The sequence below is a fragment of the Strongylocentrotus purpuratus genome, unplaced genomic scaffold (genome assembly GCF_000002235.5).
Source record: "Strongylocentrotus purpuratus isolate Spur 01 unplaced genomic scaffold, Spur_5.0 spur5_scaffold_10, whole genome shotgun sequence".
NCBI classification, from domain to species: domain Eukaryota; kingdom Metazoa; phylum Echinodermata; class Echinoidea; order Camarodonta; family Strongylocentrotidae; genus Strongylocentrotus; species Strongylocentrotus purpuratus.
In genome coordinates this window covers 16,777,532-16,798,203 of record NW_022145595.1, presented here as the reverse complement: position 1 = coordinate 16,798,203, position 20,672 = coordinate 16,777,532, and the positions used below count along the sequence as shown (strand labels likewise).

Sequence of the window (20,672 nt, the reverse complement as noted above, 5' to 3'; positions counted from 1 at the left end):
ATACAATCAGAATGATTTGAATACAGGCTTTTAAAAAAAGGATGTCACGCGTGTAGAGCTATACGAAATCCATGAGCCCCCCCCCCCCCCTTCTCTCCACATGCAATCTCTCTTTACTTTACTTGTACACAATACGTAACATCAGAGGTCCTGTAATAGTTTGAGATTCTGTGCAATGTGTCCTGAAAGACATATGACTTTCAGTTTCATCCCTAAAATATCTCTTGATCGACACGACCATTGACCATAAATATAATCTCTATTTCTGGTACCACTACCGGTGACCACTGTCGTTATTATATGGTCCGATTACGTTATTTTAACGTTAAGGAAGAAATAAATGTAAAAGAGGCATAATGCATTGTCGTATGGGACACATTGCAAGTGATCTCCCTAATGATGAGTTTATAGCTTGTACATAAGCATGATTTTTCTGGTTGCGACAGTGCACACAATTATGATTGAGAAACAAAATATTCAAGAAAATATTGTTGATGTTGTTTATTGATGATAAACTGATGAATTCATCGTATCAGTTCCATCATTTGGATTGGAGGAAAGGAGCCTCTTGTCATTTAATTGTATCTCTGGAATTCAAAACAGCTTGACTTAGCATATACTACCGAAACATCATCTACTGAAACATAAACATTTTCTAAGACTTGCAATATCTTATTTAATAATCATCCTTTTTTTTTCTGGAGGGGGGGGGGTTATATCGACCCTATTTTTGTTTCCTCACACTCCCGTCTATCTCTCCCACCTTCTCTGCCCATCTCAGCTGGCCCTCTCTATCTTCCTTTCACCCCCCCCCCCACCTCCTTCATCTCCCTTTCCCTTTCCCGCTTCCTCTCACTATCACTCTTACCCCCCCCCCCCCCTCTCTCTCTCTCTCTCCCTCTTTTTCTCCCTCTCCCTGTCCCTCTTCCTGTCCCTCTTCCTCTCACCTTTCATATTATACACCGTTTTCCTTTCTCTGTTTTTTTCTGTCTTTTCCTCCCTTTACGCCCCGGATCTGCAGTCCGGATTCTAATCTACAGAGTCATTAGAAAGTTATATAAACCTTACAAAAAGCTGACCTCCTCTTATAAGGTATAAGGAACGAAAGCACGCAAATTCGTAATCACGTGAAAGGTAAACACTCTCATTTTCAACAAGGCAAACAACAAAGAAAAAGTGAGTCGGAAAATATTCTACAAAGGACAGGGGTGCATGCATAAAAGTGTAATATCTTTATAATTTTAGTGTGGAATAAAATGAAAAACAACATACTAAGGGCGGATAGGATGAGCAAAATGTATGCGCAGTAGGTAGCATGGAAGGGCGGCGATTGGAAGGGGGGCATGTATATATCCACACAAAAAATCAAAGGGGATCGTCCCCTACAAATTATCTTGTTAATTACAGAGAAGCACTTTAAAGCGTATATTCTTTAGTACTCCAAAGCCAAACGTCTTCTCTGTCAGTCGCTGCACTCTCTCGCAAAATGAACCCGCCATTTACGCTAATATAATAAATAAGTCCAGGTTTTATGCTGTAAGCACATCGTGCTGTTCAATGTCACTTTCATAAAAGCTCAGATAACAATAACATGAGGAGACGAACCAAAAATAAAAACAGTGGACGGAGCACTTCGCAGTTATTACCACTCGTCATTTGCTCGTCGATTAGGGGGGAATGGATGCTGAAGGGCACTTTGAAGAACGATATGAAGTAAAGGAAAACAAGATCATCTATCATTAAGATTTTACATATTTGAATGTTCATATAAAATGCTGGTGTCATTCTTCCGAAATCGGATCGCAGTTGGATCGTGTAGTGCCCTGGGCCTTTAGTCTCTAATTCAATAACATTTTTGATGATGAACCCTTCCATGAACTTTACGCAATATTTATTTGTAATAATGTGCATTATCTTCACACAATGGAACCCTTGACATTGTATGTCCTTCTAACCATGTTCTAACTCAAAGTAGACGCAAAAGTTTGTTCTCAAGACATGTAGAGGTGTTAAGTGTGGTCTAGTGGAAAAGTGTGCGGGGTTCAAATCCTTGCCGCATCAGTAACCACCTTTGACATTAAGATGCATTTGCCACACACGACCTAGTCCCCCTTGGGGGTGTTCCACAAAGATTATAAGTCGAACTTAACTCTAAGTTGGACTTTATGGAGAGCCATTTGTAGCCTTATAAGGAAATATATTCAAAAGCCAAAATTCGATCGTATCAGATTTTTCATAAATTCCACATCAAGAATATGAAATCACCCATGATAATAGAAAATATGAATGATTTGAATTAACATTTTATGCCTTTAAAATAACTTTTATAAAAAAATTTCAGGGATGCTAATGGCTTTCCATAATTGTTAGGTCCAACTTAGAGATAAGTTCAACTCAGGATCTTTGTGAAACACCCCCCAGATGCAGTAAGTTGATAACTGTTAAAAAATTAATTCCTTGAAGGCACTTGGCTACTAATATTCAAATTTCTTTGGAAGAGATGATATAATCTTCGTGATAATATGCGCTACAGAATAACATATCAATATCATCTGTTATCTCAGTTTGTAGAAGGAAATCAATATGTGAAACAGAAAACATGATAAATGTATATTTTTAACACGAGTGTGACCTAATTTTTTTATTGGATGGAAAGACAAATATGTATTTTAGATAAGTAGATGGATAGAATTAGAAAGATAGATACTGATAGGAAGATTAAAAAAAATAGAGTGATAGAGAGAGAGAGAGATATGGGGGGGGGGCAAGGAGGTATGTAAAGAGGGAGATATTAAATGTCAAATAGGTAGACAGCTTCTTTCGCAAATGTAGGTCGAATGATAATCAATGTGGTGATCGAGTGATGACATTCATTGATTCTTTTCTTCGTTTACGCCTACAGTGTATACGTATTCAACGTTGACCTCAGCGGCGTCGCTAGAACATAGGGGTTGTGGGGATGTGTGACCCCCCCCCCCCCCTTCTGAAAGTTTGCTGTCGGCGAACTTGTGTTTTGCATAACCTGTCTGCAAATCCCCAAATTGAATTGATGACCCTTTTCATTCCTACATTTAGTTAACCCCACCCCTCCCCCCCCCCCAACAAAAAAACGTCCTAGCTTGTTTTTTTTTTTTAATTGATAAAACCTAAAGTAGAATGTCAAAAACAAAATTTGAGAACTCACGAATTCACGTCAAAACAACTGAGCTCGCACCGTAAAGTGCATTCTTTTCCCCTTTTACTTCTACTATACAATGTTAATTCAGTTCAAGCTGTTCATGTTTTATTGACCATTCCAGAGATCAAACATTTTTTTAATGTGTTTGTAAACTCTTTGACCGACTTGTGAACTGCAAATTCTGCCAATAAACCGACGTCCAATATTTTTAGATCGAGGAGAAGATAAGGAAATTCAATTTACGCTCCAGAACGCTATCGTTATGTCTTCCGCTCATCTAAATTAACCTTGAAATGACTTTCAGGCAAAAGTTTAGGCTTCTTTGCGGGGTTATTGTGCATATTTTAAACCATAATCTGCGACGATGCTTTAATCTGTCAAGTATAGGAATGTATGGTTAATATCTTCTTTGAGTAAATATAAGGCCAGACTACGCGTATTGATTACCGAGTGTAAGGCGTTTATTACTAGTAACTCTCAACAAACCTTTCGGTATTTCGAAAATCATAATTTATTTCTAATTCCACGTTCTTCCATCAATTTAAATAGCGAACATTGAGCATCGATGTACTAAGGAATGTTAGAGAAGTCGCCACGACCCCCCCCCCCCCCAATAAAGAGGAAACATTGAGGGTAAGGGGTTACGAAAAGAGGGAATGGAAAATATTCGATGAGCATTATTATGATGATTCGAAGACGTGTAGTTAGTGACAGAGCAAAGAGTGTTGTGAGGGCTTTTCGATGGGAATGGCAAACGGACAAAATGGCGATAACAAAAAATACAAAGCGAATGAGAGGGGGTGGGTGGAGAGAGAGGGGGAAGAAAGAGGGGGAGAGTAGAGCTCTAGAGAGGGAGGGTAGAACTTGAGAGGATGTGCTTGTTGGGATACAGACATCTTAAGACATTCTCGGAGTATGCCTCAAGCCAGGGCACAACTAAATCATTATGACACATTTCCTCCTTTTGTGAAATTAAAGAGACACTTTCATTATTTCAAATTTTCGATCACTTCTTTTTTATTTTCCTCTTTTCTCGATAATGTCTTCTGCCTTTTTTTAAAACCAAAGAGGAACCCGATGAGACTGAATAATTTCACTTGATGCGCCTGTAATATTATTACCGTGTCTTTCTTTTCTATTTCTTTTATTTATTCATCGGGCTTACAATTGATGAATGGTTGCTTGTCTCAATTTTTAGAATTTTCTGAAAGTTTGTGCATTAAAACAAGCAAAAGAATTAAAATAAATGAATTAAAATAATTATTAAAATATCGTATAAACGTGATAAACACAGATATCATCTTTTATTCATTGTTTGCACACAGGACTTTTAACCAACTTTACCATCCGAGGTATTGAAGCTGGGGAGCTTTTCGACGTCATGTCTCGATCTCCTATCCTTCTGTATGCCCTACGCCACAGCGGTAAGCATGCCGCGGTTCCAACCGCCTTGAAACACTTACCGCGTCGGGCTGCTTCTAGCGGCGTAACCGCGTTCAAGACCAGACCGGAAGGAAATACCGTGGATCTCACGCAGCAGTCTATTGTGTTGCCGGTAAGTTACAAATTTCCCGCAATGATGACGATATCTTTAACAGTGCTTTGATGGTTTGTTTTTACCTGACTGCTAAGAAACCATGTGTATGCTAATAAGTAAGCAACTATTGGACCAATAGCTTTAAGTCCTCTCCGAGGGACTTTGTAATGAGGATTAATGCCGACTTGGTTAGTAGTCTGTCAGTCACCTTGACAGTAGGCCTGTCTATCATTACTTGTGTCCACTTGATTTTGTTATCTCGTTGTGTGCACAATGTAATTTGAAGAAGATTAAAAATTAGGTTAATCGAAGCGCCCTGTTTTTAAAAATCTTTCTCTCACTCTCTCTATCTCTCTCTCTCTTTTTCTCTCTCCCTCTCTCTCTCTCTCTCTTCCTCTCCCTCTCCCTCTTTTCCCGATGTGGTCTCCCCTCATTCCAAGCCCCGTTATAATACACTATAATTATTTCATCTTTCATCTTTTTCTTTTTTTTAACAGGGACCTGAGAAAATTCGTGTAGCTTCTTACATGAACGAGGCATGCTACAAACCAAGCCAGTTCTTCAGTGAGGTCTCCACAGTGTATGAGGCGTTCAAGAGAGGACAGAAAGTATCAAGTAAGTCAACATAAGAGTGCAAATGGTATACAGCCTAGCAGGCAGTGGCGTAGCCAAGAGGGGGTACAAGGGAGGCACCCGCCCCGATCGAATGGCAAAAAAGGGGAGAAACGAACATCAATGGAGAAAAGGGAAGAAAAGGAAAGGGATGGGGAAGAAAAGACACATACACTCCTCCCAATCGATAAGTCACATTTCCATCAACTTCATGAGACCTGCCCCCCCCTCCCATGTTTGGACCCATGCAATGCCACTGATATTTTCCAAGAAGCCAACAAAATCATTGCAAATGTACAGTATGTGAAATATGAAATAATAAGCTGAAACTGAAACTGACACTTTTCACTTCATGTGCGGTCAGATAAATAAAAAATATTTGTCAGCAGCACCATCAACATCATAATCATCACCATGCGACTATCATCGGCATTTTGTTTTAATAATTATAGTAAGGCTAAACTTCATACATTGGTCAGATATACTATAATCTTAGATGTGGTCTGTGACTTATGCGACAAAATAGCTCTAACTTGCCCTACTTTTTGCTAATCTACAGATATTCCTCTTTTCTTTTCTGTTTGCGCTGTTGCTCTTAATTTCTATTTGACTAGTATTATCTCTCCTCTTTTCTTGTCAAGTTCCTGATAGGAAAAATGTGATCAATCAGAGTATATCTGTACTAAAGGGATAAAACCTCGTCAGTTATCTGAATTATCTTCTGGTTTGTTTGAAATTCTGCAGACGTGTATGCAGCGCAAACAATCCAAGTGTCGTAAACCTGCAGTGCCAGTTGTGAACTTTCCAAATTCATTTCTATGTACCTGGTATAACCGGGTGCGTATATGAATGGCGGTCAGATCCGAAAAAAAAGTTCGCCGTTTGTTTGCATGTGTACTACGCTCTGCTCTAAATATAAATATGAAATTCAATAGTTTGCAAACATTTGACGTCATCATCTTTTCATCATTCACCCGGTCTAGACACAAAGAAGAAGCGAATACATTTACATGGTTGTGTTTGGTATTGCATGCTATGTGGATTTTCCGTGTGTTTAAAAATGCTTTTTACAGCTGTATAATATTATTTCGGCAATTAAAGGACCAGTATTTTCCATAGTAATAGAACAAAATAATAAATTGTTAATCGATGCCTGATGTCATTTTGAGAGAGATTGCTGTGTCTACTTATATTCATGAACGATTTCTCGATATATTTTATACTCGTCATAATTTTCGTCCCATGTTAAAAGTTTGTCCATGAAATCTATCTATCTATCTATCTATCAGGCTATAGTTCATCCAGACGTTGGACAAAGCCCTCCTCATGAAATTTCCATTCTCTTCTGTCTCTAGCTGTCCTAGTCCAAGCGGCCGTTCCCATGTATGATGTTAGGTCATCTCTCCATCTTCTCTTCTGCCTTCCTCTTCTTCTCTTTCCCACCCTTGGTTGCCATTGTGTTAAACGATTTGTCCATCTATTGTCCTGAAGTCTTGCTACATGCCCAGCCCATCTCCACTTTGATTCTCTGACTTTCTCCATGATGTCTTTAACCTTTGTTTTCTGGCGTACGACTTTGTCCATGATATAATATCTATGAAATAGGTATTTTTTGTCTCATAATATGGAAAGATGACCCATCTGTATGATCTTAATAATCGAATCGCCCCCCCCCCCCCCCCAATCCAAGAAAGCTCAGACGGTAAAAGAAGATACTGTCTCAACACTTTCGTCTACACTGTCTCAAAACGTGTTTCTACTGTCTAAAAACTTTTTTTGGGGTCTAGTTTGGGAAGTCCTCATATACCTTTACCCATAACGGTAAGTGATATACATGTTAAGGAATTTATCATGACCACTACTCCCAGACTATCAAATCCAATCCGGACAACTGCTAACTTCTCATTAACACTTGGTGTTATTTTACAAGGGTGGGGCAAATATTTGCCCAAAATATCTAGTAAAGCACCCCTCAACCGGGGTTACTTGCCCCCTGTGGGACCTCTTACTTCCCCCGCATCCGCCAATAATTCATTTATTATGCAATGATGGTATCAATTGTTCTCATTTATAAATGTTTTAGATGATGGCAACTTTCTGGGAGCTCGCACCGGTCCCAATAGATCCTACGAATGGATGTCGTATTCACAGGTACAAGTATTGAAGTGTCTTGTCAAATGAATCAACATATTATCTCTATAACCCCGTCGGAAATGAATAAATGGAATGAATAAAAAAGAAAAATCAGTAAGTCATTTTACGTCGGGATATGTGAATTGCTTAACACGGTTCGTGTAAACGACCCCTCGAACACCGCTATTAAAACAATTATAGTAATACAAACAATTAATTTTTTTAAGAGAAAGAGAAAGAGATTGGGGCAAAACAGAAAGAGAGAAGAAGAAATAAGATCGTTCATAAATGTGAACTCTCGTCTAATGAAGGTTTTTGGTGGTTATTAAAGTGTATTTGAATTTACTCAACGGCAACAGTTTATTCCCTTTCACTTTCCTTTATCAAGCACATGATGTAATATGTTTGAAAGAATATTACTTTTGATCTAGTCCAAAATTACTGTTACTTACTTACTTCGTCGTTACTTGTAGGCGGAAGAGAAAGCTCGACTGCTGGGATCGGGACTGATGGCCCACGGGAACCAACCAGGATCGTGCGTTGGTATCTTCTCTCAAAATAGACCAGAGGTAAGGAATTATCATTGGTAGTGGTAGTAGTGGTGGTGGTGGTGGTGGTGGTGGTGGTGGTAGGTGTGGTGGTGGAGAAGACGATAATGCTGATTATGATGAGGATGATAATGATGATGGTGAATGCTAGCTTTGACAATGATAAAAGGAGGATGATGGCGATGGCGATACTTGTAATGATGGTGGTGATAATGCCGGTGATTGTGATGATGATAATGGTAACAATACTGGTGATGGTTATGACAATGGTGGTGATGATGGTTACGATCACGTTTGTAATGACGGAGGCGACGATGATAATGAAGTTGCTGATTATATATCAATCGCCCATAGCCCTTGATTTTGAAGAAAAATTAACAATCTCATTAAAAACAACGAGAGTTGAGGGTCCTTAATCTTTGCAGTACATGTGTATCTTAAACGCTTGCACGGGTTTCTTTTATTGATGAAAAGTTTTGGACTACGCGGTCTTTCATATAACATACATGTATTTGTTAATGTCGAAGGACTTTGCAAAAGTCATCGGCAGAATAAGAATTTTTTTAATGAAGTACATTTACAATATCAATATTTCCAAGCATCACGAGAGAAAAGTAGGCTGCCGGTTTCCCAAGACGACTGGGAAAGCAATTAGATCCGAGCAGGGGCGTACGCAGGATTTTTTCAAGGGGGGGGTTTTAAAATATTTGCTCCCGAAAATTTGAAAATCGCGCCGGCCGAAAAGTCGCTCAGTGGGGGGGGGGGGGGGGGGGGGGGGGGGGGGGGGGGGGGGGGGGGGGGGGGGGGGGGGGGGGGGGGGGGGGGGGGGGGTAAGCGGACACTTTTTTTTTTTTTTGGTCTCAAAATTTCAAAATTTGACATTTTTTACGTATGGGGGGGGGGTAAGGTCACCTTATTTAAAGCCAAAGGGGGGGGGGGGGGGTTTTAGGTTTTTTTAGGGGGGTTTACATACATTAAAATACCAAAGGGGGGGGGGGGGTTTGAACCCCCAAAACACCCCCCCTGCGTACGCCCCTGGATCCGAGAACCAAAAGTAAATCCCAATACCTGTATGGTTTTCGATGATGATTGAAATTTTGAAGTGAACGGAGAAGATATGAAACTGCCTCAATTATCATAATTATGGCGAACCCATCGCGAACTGTGTATGATCGAATCTCTTCGATCGCGAAGAGAAACTACCCCATCTACGACAAGTACATGTGCATTGTATGAATGGTTTGCATCACCAATGAAGCCTGTTTCAAATCGGGCAGATTAAACTTTAAAAAAAAAGCAGAAACATGAAGTTGCAAACCATCCAGAGACTCCTAATAAATTGCGTTACCTGTTAATTAATTATTTCATTACAAATCTTTTATCTCAGTTTTCTTATGAAGACTATAACTGATTTTCTTATAAAATTGAAGATATTTATGGCGTATATATTCAATACTGAATGAACGCCATAAAACATTTACCAACAACAACAACAACCAATTTTCGCACACATTTGTATTTCTGAAAAAGAAATAAGAATGACTGAATAAATGATTAGATTAATGAAGGGACGAACGAATTAATGAATAGATGGATAAATGAGTTAATTAGTTGATAAATTAATTAATTAATAGTTACATGTAGCCAGTTCTTTATTCCCATGGATGAATGGATCCGAGTCAAGTAATTTTATGGAGAGTATAACGATGAACGAATTACGTAATTTGTAAATCGAAGAAGACCTGAATGGTTAGATAAATGGATGGATGGATTAAAGGGATACATTGTTTGATGGTTGTACATTTCTTTATTATCAGTTATCAACAGTGGATTATAATTACAATGTTATAACTATTATTTGATTTGTCTAGATGCATTTCTTATATGTCTCGTAATTGTATGTTCTTAATCTACCGAATAAAAGAATATAAAAAGGATGATAATGCTAATGATATTAGATGAATACGAATATGACTGGATTTTTCGAATGAATTGATTATCATATATGCACTTTTTGTGATTCTAGTGGACTATTTCAGACCTAGCGTGCGTCCATTATTCCATGATATCAGTGCCTCTATACAACAGTCTGGGATGGAAATCGTGCAGATACATCGTCAACAAAAGTAAGTTAACCATTTATTAAATCCAAAAGTTTTGTGACCGAAAAAGCTAGTTCTGTTGTTTACATTGCAATGTAAGGTAAAAATGTACACACACATTGTGGTATACACATTTTGGTATGTATTCAAATGTGTTCCAATATTGTTTTCGAGATGTTTATCGGATTGATAAATGATTATGTGGTGGTATGCAAATTAATGATTATTAGAATGAGCTCACGTGGAGATTGGAAATAATTCTTCACCTAATGATGATGACGATGATGATGATGGTGATAGTGATTGTAGCGGTGATGATGATGGTAATATAGTGATGATGGTAGTATTTATGATGATGGTAATAATGTTGATGATGGTGATGATGATGGTGTTACTGGCAATGGTTATTGTGACTGTGATGTTAATTTCAATGATGATTATGATGATGATGATGATGATTACCAAACAGGGCTTCATGGAAGACCACCATAATTGGTGAAATGTGCCACCTTGTATAATTATCAGAAGTAAATAAATATATAAATAAACATGGTCTTGATGGTGATGGTGAGGAGGAGGAGGAGGACAATGGCGGTAAATATTATGATGATGTATAACGATCGCGCCTCGGAATGACGAAATTTAAAAGGCAAGATAAGAAAAGCCGCGCGCAGCACTCGACAGAAAATTGTGTTGCAGATAGACGTAGATGGCGCAATAGCACGACTCTCCCACCGACGGCTATCAGATGATTTTTGCATGTATTGTAATGGTGCATTTGATATCAAGCGTGATCAAAAGAGAAATCTTATATTTTAATCATGAAAATGTCATATAGTTTCTCTAATTTATAATCTTCGCACTTGACAACATCTGCAGTACATGTTGCAGGAATTTAATTTCCTTCTTCTTCTTCTTCTTCTTCTTCTTCTTCTTATTTTTCTTCATTCTTCTTCTTATATTTCTTTTTCTCATTCTTCTTTTCTTTCTCATCCTTCCATTTTCTTCTGCATATAGTTTTTGTTCTCCCTTTCTTTTTCTCACTCCTAATTATTCTCCACCTCCTATTTTTTTTAAATTCTTTTATTGGGCAGAAAACACTTGGTATCACAATACAGAATTGGAAATAAGTAATCAATAGCAAATCACACACAAATACATGGACACTGGGTGCACCCGGCTGTGCTGCCACGCCTTGATTCACCTACCAAATAACTGTAGTCCGCAGACCGCCCCACCTATATCCCATCCATAAGTTACCAGTGGTGCAGATTTATGTGACAAGGACAATAAGAGATACATGTACCACATTCACATAATTAAAATGCGTCAAGAGAAACCCTACAAATTTCCAACAGATGTTGAATCACACGCTGGAGACCCACGACCACTCCAGCAGAAAAAAGGGGCACAATTATGATCATTGAGTTAACCTTCATTAGGGAAAATGTTGTATCCGGAGTGTGATTCATTTACCTTTAACAAAAACTATAGGCCTATACGTGTATTAAATATAATATGTATATAGAAACATATGAAATTACAACAGTGATAACATTGCACAGATAAATTTCTTCTTCTTCTCCTCCTCCTCCACTTCTTCTCCTTATTTCTTTTTCATCTTCTCCTCATTCTCTTTCTTCTTCTCCTTCTTTGTTTCCTTCTCATCCTTCTATTTTCTTCAGCATCTAAATAATTTTCTCCCTCTCCCGCTTCTTCTTCTTATTTTCTCCTCCTCCGAGCTTCTTCATCTTCTTCTTCTCCTCATCTTCTTCTTCTCCTCTTATTCCCACTTCTTCTCGTATTCTCCTCATTCTCCTTCTTACCCTCTTCTTCTTCTGATCCTCCTTCCCCTTCCTATTCATAAATACAAATCAACTACCCGTGTATGCAATATGCCACACACAACTAGTGAAGGTTCATGTGCATATAGAGGTCTCATATGGTGTCCCATTTTCAAGCCATTTTATTATATACACGATGAGTCACGATGAAGGAGGTATATTCTTCGTGTCAATTCTACTGTGGTATTTACGTCATAGCTTATTTTTAGATGGAAGCTATTGAAGAACGGTTGAAGAATGAGGAAATTAAATGTCTGCAGCAAGATGCACAAGAGAATTCATTTCTATTGCATTTCATCCGATTTGGGATTAAGAGCATTTTTTTTTACAATAGACATGGCAGAGGAGAAAAGAAAGAAAGATATAGAAGACACTATTTTATAGATGATGACATGAATGAAAAATGAAAAAGAAAAATAATTCACAACCAGGCCGAGCCCCCCCCCCCCAATAATAAAACACCGAATACCTTTACTTGTATTCTATCCCTATATTGCGTCCCATTCATATTTTCAGACACAAAAGGCTCCTGACAAAGTGTGAACTTGAAATTTGTTGTATTTTGTGTAAATAGATTGCATTGTTGTTTTTAAATCTCAGCTCATGCAGCCATGCATGCACTAATCAGAACTCGAGCATGAAGTATAACGTCTGAAATTACCCGTGAAAATTGCTTTTGTTACCATTTCCTGCTTTTTTCGCGCCAATGACTATACTGTACTTACAATGGGTCTGTGTGTCGATCCTGTGTATACGGTATAATATGTACATGTATTTATGAAGTTCATTCACACTCGTTGCAAAATTATGCACCGTTATATTCTGCACTCAATGTATACACACGCATTGTGTGAATAATATTAATACTAATATATAGTTGTGCAGTATGATGGATGGTAAAATATACACTTCAGGATTGCCACTCCAAATATAATTCTCCAGCTTTCTCCCTTTCTTGATGCAACGAAAGTGCTTGATATCCAGTAACGGTTTCGGGGGGGGGGGGCTTTGTGGCTCAGGGGCTCAATCCCCCATCCCGAGTTTTCATGATTATAAAATGAGGCACACGTAAAAAAGGAGAGCAAAGACCCAAGCCCACCACACCCACAAATTGTTTCATTTTATAGAACTGTGAACTGCCTGTTCATATCAATGTATATACCCCTCCGAAGGTTACAACATTGTGGACCGCATATAAGCCCCAGCGCCCCCCCCCCCCCCCTCCCCTCCCGTCCCTCTCTCTCTCCTCCCTCTCCTCCCTCTCTCCCTCTCTCTCTCCCTCTCTCTCTCTCTCTCTCTCTTCTCTCCCCTCTCTCTCTTCCCCTCCCCCTCCCCATTGCTTTGTACCCCTCTTTATCTCTTCCCGCCCATTTTTCAAATCCAGCCTTTATTTACTTCCTCGACTTGAAATAAACGTGGTATAACTGTCATCATAAGTATAGAGGTCCGTTTCTGAGATTAGGGCATTGTAGACGCATAATTATATTACCAGCAGGTGGTCTGTAATATCATTATTAGTCGTTGTCTGCAGACCTTGTATCTGTTAAGCCATGTCCCCTAAGTCGATAACTGTGTTTAATCCTCAATGACGTGAACTAAATTCAAGTATTTTGAAATGCGTAACTAATCACTCGCATGACTGCTAATAAATTATCTTCATGCAATATGCAACTTGAGTCCGATGTTACTTCCTCAACCTCAAGCTGCCAAAATGATTGACGTTGGATAAGTGCGGTTTCGTCGATAGACTAGTTTAAAAAAAAGGCGCGGGCGGACGAATCTGAGAGTGAAGAAATTTATTCAAAAGCGGGAGTGATTCATACATCGATATCATACGACGTCTGCAAGCTCACCTTACGACACTGCAGTTGTCCAATTTGCTCTCAAAAATCTACCAAAATGGTAAGTAATTTTCACATTATGTTCTCTTAATATCACATTAATACCGTTTGATAGTCATGTGTATGATATTTTCAAAAGCTAATTCGTATCTGGGTTAGGGAAATCGTGATTTTAAGACATTTTTGTCAGCCAGATTTTGAATGATTGCGCAGCGATCGTGTGCGACGAAGAGAGATGATTTGGGTGTGTCCGTTGATTGCTTTTCTATAGATGGAGAATGAATGGAACACGTGTAGGAGAATATGGGAGGATGGATGGATGAGAGAGCAAGATTTGTTTTAAATACCAATACTCTGCATCTTGCATGCCTTTTGCATGTTAGTGATATAATCACGCATTCGTTCTCCTTGAACAGTTGATGAAAATGGTTATGTAGATGTGATCATTGTGATACTGTATTTGCATCAATGCTAAAAGAATGATTGTGAAAAGAGATGTCTTTAAATTCTTTAATGAATTTAAAGGTTCGACAATATACTCTGGCAGCTCTAACTACCCATTAATTATCAATTTGCATTATTAGTTAGTGTTTGAACGCATGTATACTACACGTAAACCGACATAGTCACAGGCCTATCATAAATAATAAAGATTTAATATTCCGATCAATGAGAATAACTTATCGTTGATATTTTTGACGATAATCTCCCGAGATTAAGAGTTTTTAAGACAATTACAATTCGTCCGTGAAAAGCTTTAGAAGCTCCACTACGATTTATGCCTATGCTATGGTACTTCTACATTTACCACAAATCTCCAACACGCTGAACAATTCAATATTTCCATGTCGCTATAAATATAATCTGACGATGATAAATATAATTGTAGTCAGATAATTTAATACTTGCCATGCTTCAAGGTTTTCACAAACAATGACTGCATGCACATTAGCATTAAATCCTTGATTTAAAAAAGAGGGAGTGAAAGAGAGAGAGAGAAAAGAAAATCAATGGTTTCTCACCACTTTTGCTTCATGTTACTTGTAGACGAAAAATAAATGTTATCTTGTTTGGAGAGAATGGAGAGTGTTACTATCCTATGCCACGTTTTTCAATTCATGCAAGGCAACGCAGTTCGGTAAAGTTAATTGAATTTAGTTTAAATGCCAACTGCCAAGCAGAGCAAAACAGGCGGAAAACTCATTGGAAGGTGAAGAAACTACTCAAATTCAAATCCAAATATGGTGTTGGGGTCTCTTTATCTCCTTCATCTCTCTCTCTCTCTCTCTCTCTCTCTCTCTCTCTCCCTCTCTCCCTCTCTCACACACACACACACACACACACACACACACACAATTTCGACGACGGCGGTTATTTTCTTCTCACTCACAATGCCAAGGGCAAAGGCACACAATAGGAAAAACACGTAGAAAGGTGGACAATCAAACAAGCATGAAACCGCAACTGAATATTTCTATAGATCCCTTTCCAATCAGTTTATTCAATTCAAGGGCGCAAAGTGTATAATTATGAAGGACTCCAATTATGATGTGATTTAATGGAAGAAATTGAATGTTTATATACTACCTCAGCGCATGGACCTAACACAAATGCCCAGAGCCTGCATGTGCCTCACAATAATATTTTTTTTTTAATGATTATTCGTTTTACTGGTATTTCCTCTAGTCTACATTTTCATACGGTTCTAGAAACGATCCCGTCTTGTTGCCCATAGGCATATCTTCCACATTATATTAGCAGTGCATGGTAAATGTGAATTTCGAATGAACGAGAAACTCAACCGCTTTTATCGCCTTCACAAGAAAGAGATTAATATTTTAGAAAGTAAAGTGAGAATTGTTTTTGTTATATTCCCTAAACGAATGCAGGCCCTGCGTCTTAGTTGTAACACTCAGATGAGAGGATTAAAACAAATATGTTAATGTTATTCATGATGCTGCATTGTAATATGTTATTGTCAGATCATACACCGCAATGATAAGGAAATGATCAACGCTCTCTATATTAAAAGGGCGGCATTTCCTTGTGAACAAGAAGTAAATCCATCAACAGTCTATATTTCACTTTCATGCCATTGAACACGGAAACCATGTAATTAATGTCAGACACAGGAAGTATCGGTATGAACAAATTTTCTTCCCAGGAAATAAGAATTTTCACAAGGCATGCACGCGGTCAAAATCGGTTGTAAATTTCGCGCCAAAAATAATATCCCTTTGCCGCAGTGCAGGCGGCAAGGTTGTCTGTATTGTAATGTACAGCAGAAGTTAATATGTATGCGGGTATTAGGATGTTTATGTCTTGCCATAAAATCGAGTTTTCGCTCTTATGTAAGAGTTAGAGTACAGTCCGGGCATTTATGACTATTGTACGAGTCGAATCATATGGTACATTGCATTATATTTTACTTACGCCTAACATGACGTGAATAAAAATATGTAGTGCAGTAGAAAAATATGCCCAATGAAAAAACTGACAGTCGGCATTAGATATCAGATTCTGTGAGTCAAATTTCAGACCTGCCTGAATAAATTAAGTTTGATTTTTCACTTGTGCGCAAGACCTGAGTCAGAATAACCCCCCCCCCCTAATAAAAAAAAAAATGAAAATATGAGGCAAAATGACATTGCTGTTACGAAAATGTTTTTTATTTTAAGTTTGAGGGATAGGGAAGGAGGACCATCTACTTCGCATTTTCTATGGGGCATCACTAACATTTATACTTGTGTGTATAGTATGTACAGAAGCATCGATCTGTTCACTATGTTATAAACGATGTAGTTGGTGCTTCTAATTAGTCAATAGTGTGTAGAATACCATAGCTCGTATATTACAGTAATCTACTACAATGGAATGTAAAAACTGGTCGATGGCAAACATCTGCTTCCTGTATTGTACATTTCAAGCTGAAATTGAACCATGTGTATTGTGTAATTTACTCAGTCACGCTGTGATTGTCTTTGCTCTTACGGAATCGAAAACAAAACAATCAATTGATTATACTGGCAATTTATGGCAGTTATGCTCTATTCAAGCTAAGTAATAAATCTACATTTAGCCTTGTTCCAAAGATGTAGGCTTTATTTAAGGTTTTTTTCAGTGATAGATCAAGAATAATTTTATGTGACAGGGTTGTAACATAATGTTTGTTTAGGAGATGTGACATTTGGGGTGGTGCAAGCAAATAGCTTTCCTTTTGTCCAATCATAGGCAGATATGTATGGCAAATTTCATTGGTTGACGGCGGAGGGGGTGCCCAATTCCCACATCCCTGCCACCTTAAGTGGTATAAAGTGGTAGCAACGTTGAGCATTACTCCAGGCTTTTCTCCTAATATGCAAAATAATAATATATAATATAAAATAAAAATAATTTTTGATCAATTTTGCCATTTTATTTTTTTCAACACGGCGCGGTAGATATAGTAGTAGTAGCCTCTTCAATAAGCGAATTACAAATTCACCTTGCTTTTGTTTGGATATTTTTTTTTTAGTTCTATGATTCATTTTTATCAAGCATGAGATAATTTTGCTCCGCTTCCTCTAAAAACCTTTTTATTTCCTGTAAAATGAGAGAAACAGGCCAGTGAAAGTTTGAGCAAAAACTGATTGATGTTGCTGTTGCCAATTTGTCTTTTACTGAGGAGTGACGGAAACTTAAAAAATCTATAATTTAATTAACTTTTCTATATCTTTTTCCGGATATTGCTCAAACTTTCATTAATTTGTTTCTCTCATATGTCACCTTTTATTAAAATTGAATTATCAGGGTGTACATCTCCTTTAAAAATTGTTGTGATGTGTGGCGTTGTTTCATGTTTTTTTCTTCTCCATCTCTCTTTTACAGCGGGAATGTATCTCAGTCCATGTCGGCCAAGCCGGAGTCCAGATGGGCAATGCCTGCTGGGAGTTGTACTGCCTGGAGCACGGCATCCAGCCTGATGGCCAGATGCCCTCAGACAAGACCATCGGAGGTGGTGACGACTCCTTCAACACCTTCTTCAGTGAGACTGGAGCTGGCAAGCACGTTCCTCGGGCCGTGTTCATCGATCTCGAGCCTACCGTAGTCGGTATGTTCAGATCAAAAATCCTGTTATTTTGGTTGCTATTAATTCAAGGAAACATAAACAGAGAATAGGTGATTATACATCATTGAAAGACGTCAGCAATTTCGTTTTCCTCTATCCTTGCGAGTTGTGATGACAAAATGCCAAAGACAAAGAAAAGCACATTATGATGGAGGAAATCAAAAGATATTCGCTTGATAAATGTTATTCACTGGTAATATCGTCTTCTGCCCGCAAGAATGCTCTTAATACCATTGACAAATGATAATGCATAGCTCTTAGTCTATACGGCTTCCTGACAGACAGCCGACGTTTTCTCAAGGATATGTTTTCCTCCTTTCCATCTATCTCTTTTTATCTTTCTTTCTTTTCTAAACAATATATCTATTTCTTTACATGTCAAACAGTTCCGTTTCCAACTTTTTTTTCTTTCTTTTTTGTAGATGAGATCCGTACCGGTACCTACCGACAGCTCTTCCACCCCGAGCAGCTCATCACCGGCAAGGAGGATGCTGCCAACAACTACGCCCGTGGTCACTACACAATCGGCAAAGAACAGATCGATAACTGTCTGGATAGGATCAGGAAACTGGTAAGTTTGACGACGATAGAGGGCGACAGAGCATCCCAACTTGAGACTTGCTGAATTCAATTCACTTCAATTTATTTCATGTTTCCAACAAAATATTACAAATCAATAATAAACATTTACAACAATTTAGGGATATATTTTGGAAACAGAGGGTCCACTGAACTTAGATATCGTTGTGAAATAAAGATAATACAAAATGAAATAAGTCTGCAATCTGTATTGAATGATTAAGGAGTGAGTGACAAAATGCTCCAGAATTATTTTGTCTCGTGTTGAAAGGTTTTATTTAAATACTAAATGTGTCCTGGTAAAAGAAATATTAACCTTCTAATTGATCTTTCTTCCATTGCAGGCTGACCAATGCACGGGTCTTCAGGGATTCCTCATCTTCCACAGCTTCGGGGGCGGCACCGGCTCCGGGTTCACCTCCCTGCTCATGGAGCGTCTCTCTGTCGACTACGGAAAGAAGTCCAAACTAGAGTTCGCCATCTACCCGGCTCCTCATATCGCAACCGCCGTGGTGGAACCTTACAACGCCATTCTCACAACCCACACCACCCTGGAGCATTCCGACTGCGCCTTCATGGTCGACAACGAGGCCATCTACGACATCTGCCGTCGCAATATGGATATCGACCGCCCTTCCTACACCAACTTGAACCGTCTCATCGGCCAGATTGTTTCCTCCATCACCGCTTCTCTGCGGTTCGACGGCGCCCTCAATGTTGATCTGACGGAATTCCAGACCAACTTGGTGCCATACCCACGCATCCATTTCCCTCTTGCCACCTACGCTCCGGTCATCTCTGCCGAGAAGGCCTACCACGAGCAACTGACCGTCGCAGAGATCACCAACGCCTGCTTCGAGCCAGCCAACCAGATGGTGAAGTGCGATCCTCGTCATGGCAAGTACATGGCGTGTTGTCTCCTGTTCCGTGGTGATGTTGTCCCCAAGGATGTCAACGCTGCCATCGCTCACATCAAGACCAAGCGCACCATCCAGTTTGTCGACTGGTGCCCCACCGGCTTCAAAGTCGGTATCAACTACCAGCCACCAACCGTTGTGCCCGGTGGCGACTTGGCCAAGGTCCAGCGTGCCGTCTGCATGTTGAGCAACACTACAGCCATCGCTGAGGCTTGGGCCCGTCTAGACCACAAGTTCGATCTCATGTACGCCAAGCGCGCCTTCGTCCACTGGTACGTCGGAGAGGGTATGGAGGAAGGAGAGTTCTCCGAGGCACGTGAAGACTTAGCCGCCCTTGAGAAGGACTACGAAGAAGTTGGTGTCGACTCCGTTGACGAACAAGCTGAAGATGATGACGAGGAATATTAAACATTTCGGCGATTTTAGACGTCGGCCATGAGAGTCGATGCTAAAAAAGTCAGTCTACCGAACAACTCATCTAATACAAAATTTTGTTTCACATGAACGCCTTGCACAATCTTCTTTTAACCAAATTTAAGCAAGCAACAAAATATCCTGAAGCAAATCTTTCCGATGATAAAAAAGAAGAAACGCCCTGTTTTATTGGAACAAAAAAGTACATGTACATCGAACAAAACACTTTTTATTAAAAAGAGCTTTATAAAGTTTTTCCACTATATTTTGCCTTTTAGCGAGCAATGTGCAAATTGTACTTTTTATACGAAAACAAGTACATGTACATCTATCTGCAATATTTGTTTGTTACTTGTTAGCTGCAATATGAATTTTTAATGGAATCATTATACGTTTTACAAAAGAGCAAACAGTAATGTACTTGTATTAAACCTCATCGAACAAAGAAACGGCATTACATTCTCAAGAAAAATGTGTCCGAGTCTCTTTTTTAAAGTGCATTTTTATGTTTTGTTGTGATTGAAGTGTGTGTATGTTTTGTTTGGGATTTGTTTCTTCTGCAAGAAAAGGCTGAAGAGAGGGGTAAGGGCTTAGTGTAGAAAATGAACTGCGGAGCGATTGTCGATTGAGTATGTGTCGTGTTTATGTCTGTGCGTTTGATCAGTTGATGGCCAATATCTTGGGCTATGTTAATTGGTATTGAAGAAGACGAATGTGGTGCAATTGGTATAAAACAAAGAACTGATGGTTTTTGTTCGATGAGTTTGTAGAAAAGTGAGATTCGGATGTTTTGCAGTTGAAGATGGTGGTATGAATGTTACGATGATTTGGGTGCAAATGATGAGACGTTATATGGGAG

At 38.9% G+C, this 20,672-nt stretch overlaps 2 protein-coding genes across 2 annotated transcripts in view; both read left to right on the top strand.

Annotated features, from left to right (window-relative positions):
* Nucleotides 1-20,672, top strand: part of LOC594520 (long-chain-fatty-acid--CoA ligase 5) — a 34,377-nt gene that overhangs the window by 1,006 nt on the left and 12,699 nt on the right. Inside the window, exons 2-6 of the mRNA XM_030979642.1 lie at nucleotides 4,504-4,733; nucleotides 5,213-5,330; nucleotides 7,411-7,478; nucleotides 7,934-8,029; nucleotides 10,035-10,134. Coding sequence (XP_030835502.1) covers nucleotides 4,560-4,733; nucleotides 5,213-5,330; nucleotides 7,411-7,478; nucleotides 7,934-8,029; nucleotides 10,035-10,134 — 556 coding nt within the window. The 5' untranslated portion in view covers nucleotides 4,504-4,559. The remainder of the gene's footprint in view (nucleotides 1-4,503; nucleotides 4,734-5,212; nucleotides 5,331-7,410; nucleotides 7,479-7,933; nucleotides 8,030-10,034; nucleotides 10,135-20,672) is intronic.
* On the top strand, nucleotides 13,719-20,285 carry LOC584331 (tubulin alpha-1 chain). The gene is made up of 4 exons (XM_784192.5): nucleotides 13,719-13,856; nucleotides 17,663-17,885; nucleotides 18,326-18,474; nucleotides 18,827-20,285. Exons 1-4 carry the CDS (start codon nucleotides 13,854-13,856, stop codon nucleotides 19,805-19,807), a joined length of 1,356 nt encoding a protein of 451 aa, XP_789285.1. The 5' UTR covers nucleotides 13,719-13,853; the 3' UTR covers nucleotides 19,808-20,285.

What these genes read in the sequence shown, in the direction of transcription:
- LOC584331 (XM_784192.5), top strand. An exon ending in TCTCGAGCCTACCGTAGTCG is followed by an intron (nt 17,886 to 18,325) that starts GTATGTTCAGAT and finishes TCTTTTTTGTAG; the next exon opens with ATGAGATCCGTACCGGTACC. An exon ending in TGGATAGGATCAGGAAACTG is followed by an intron (nt 18,475 to 18,826) that starts GTAAGTTTGACG and finishes CTTCCATTGCAG; the next exon opens with GCTGACCAATGCACGGGTCT.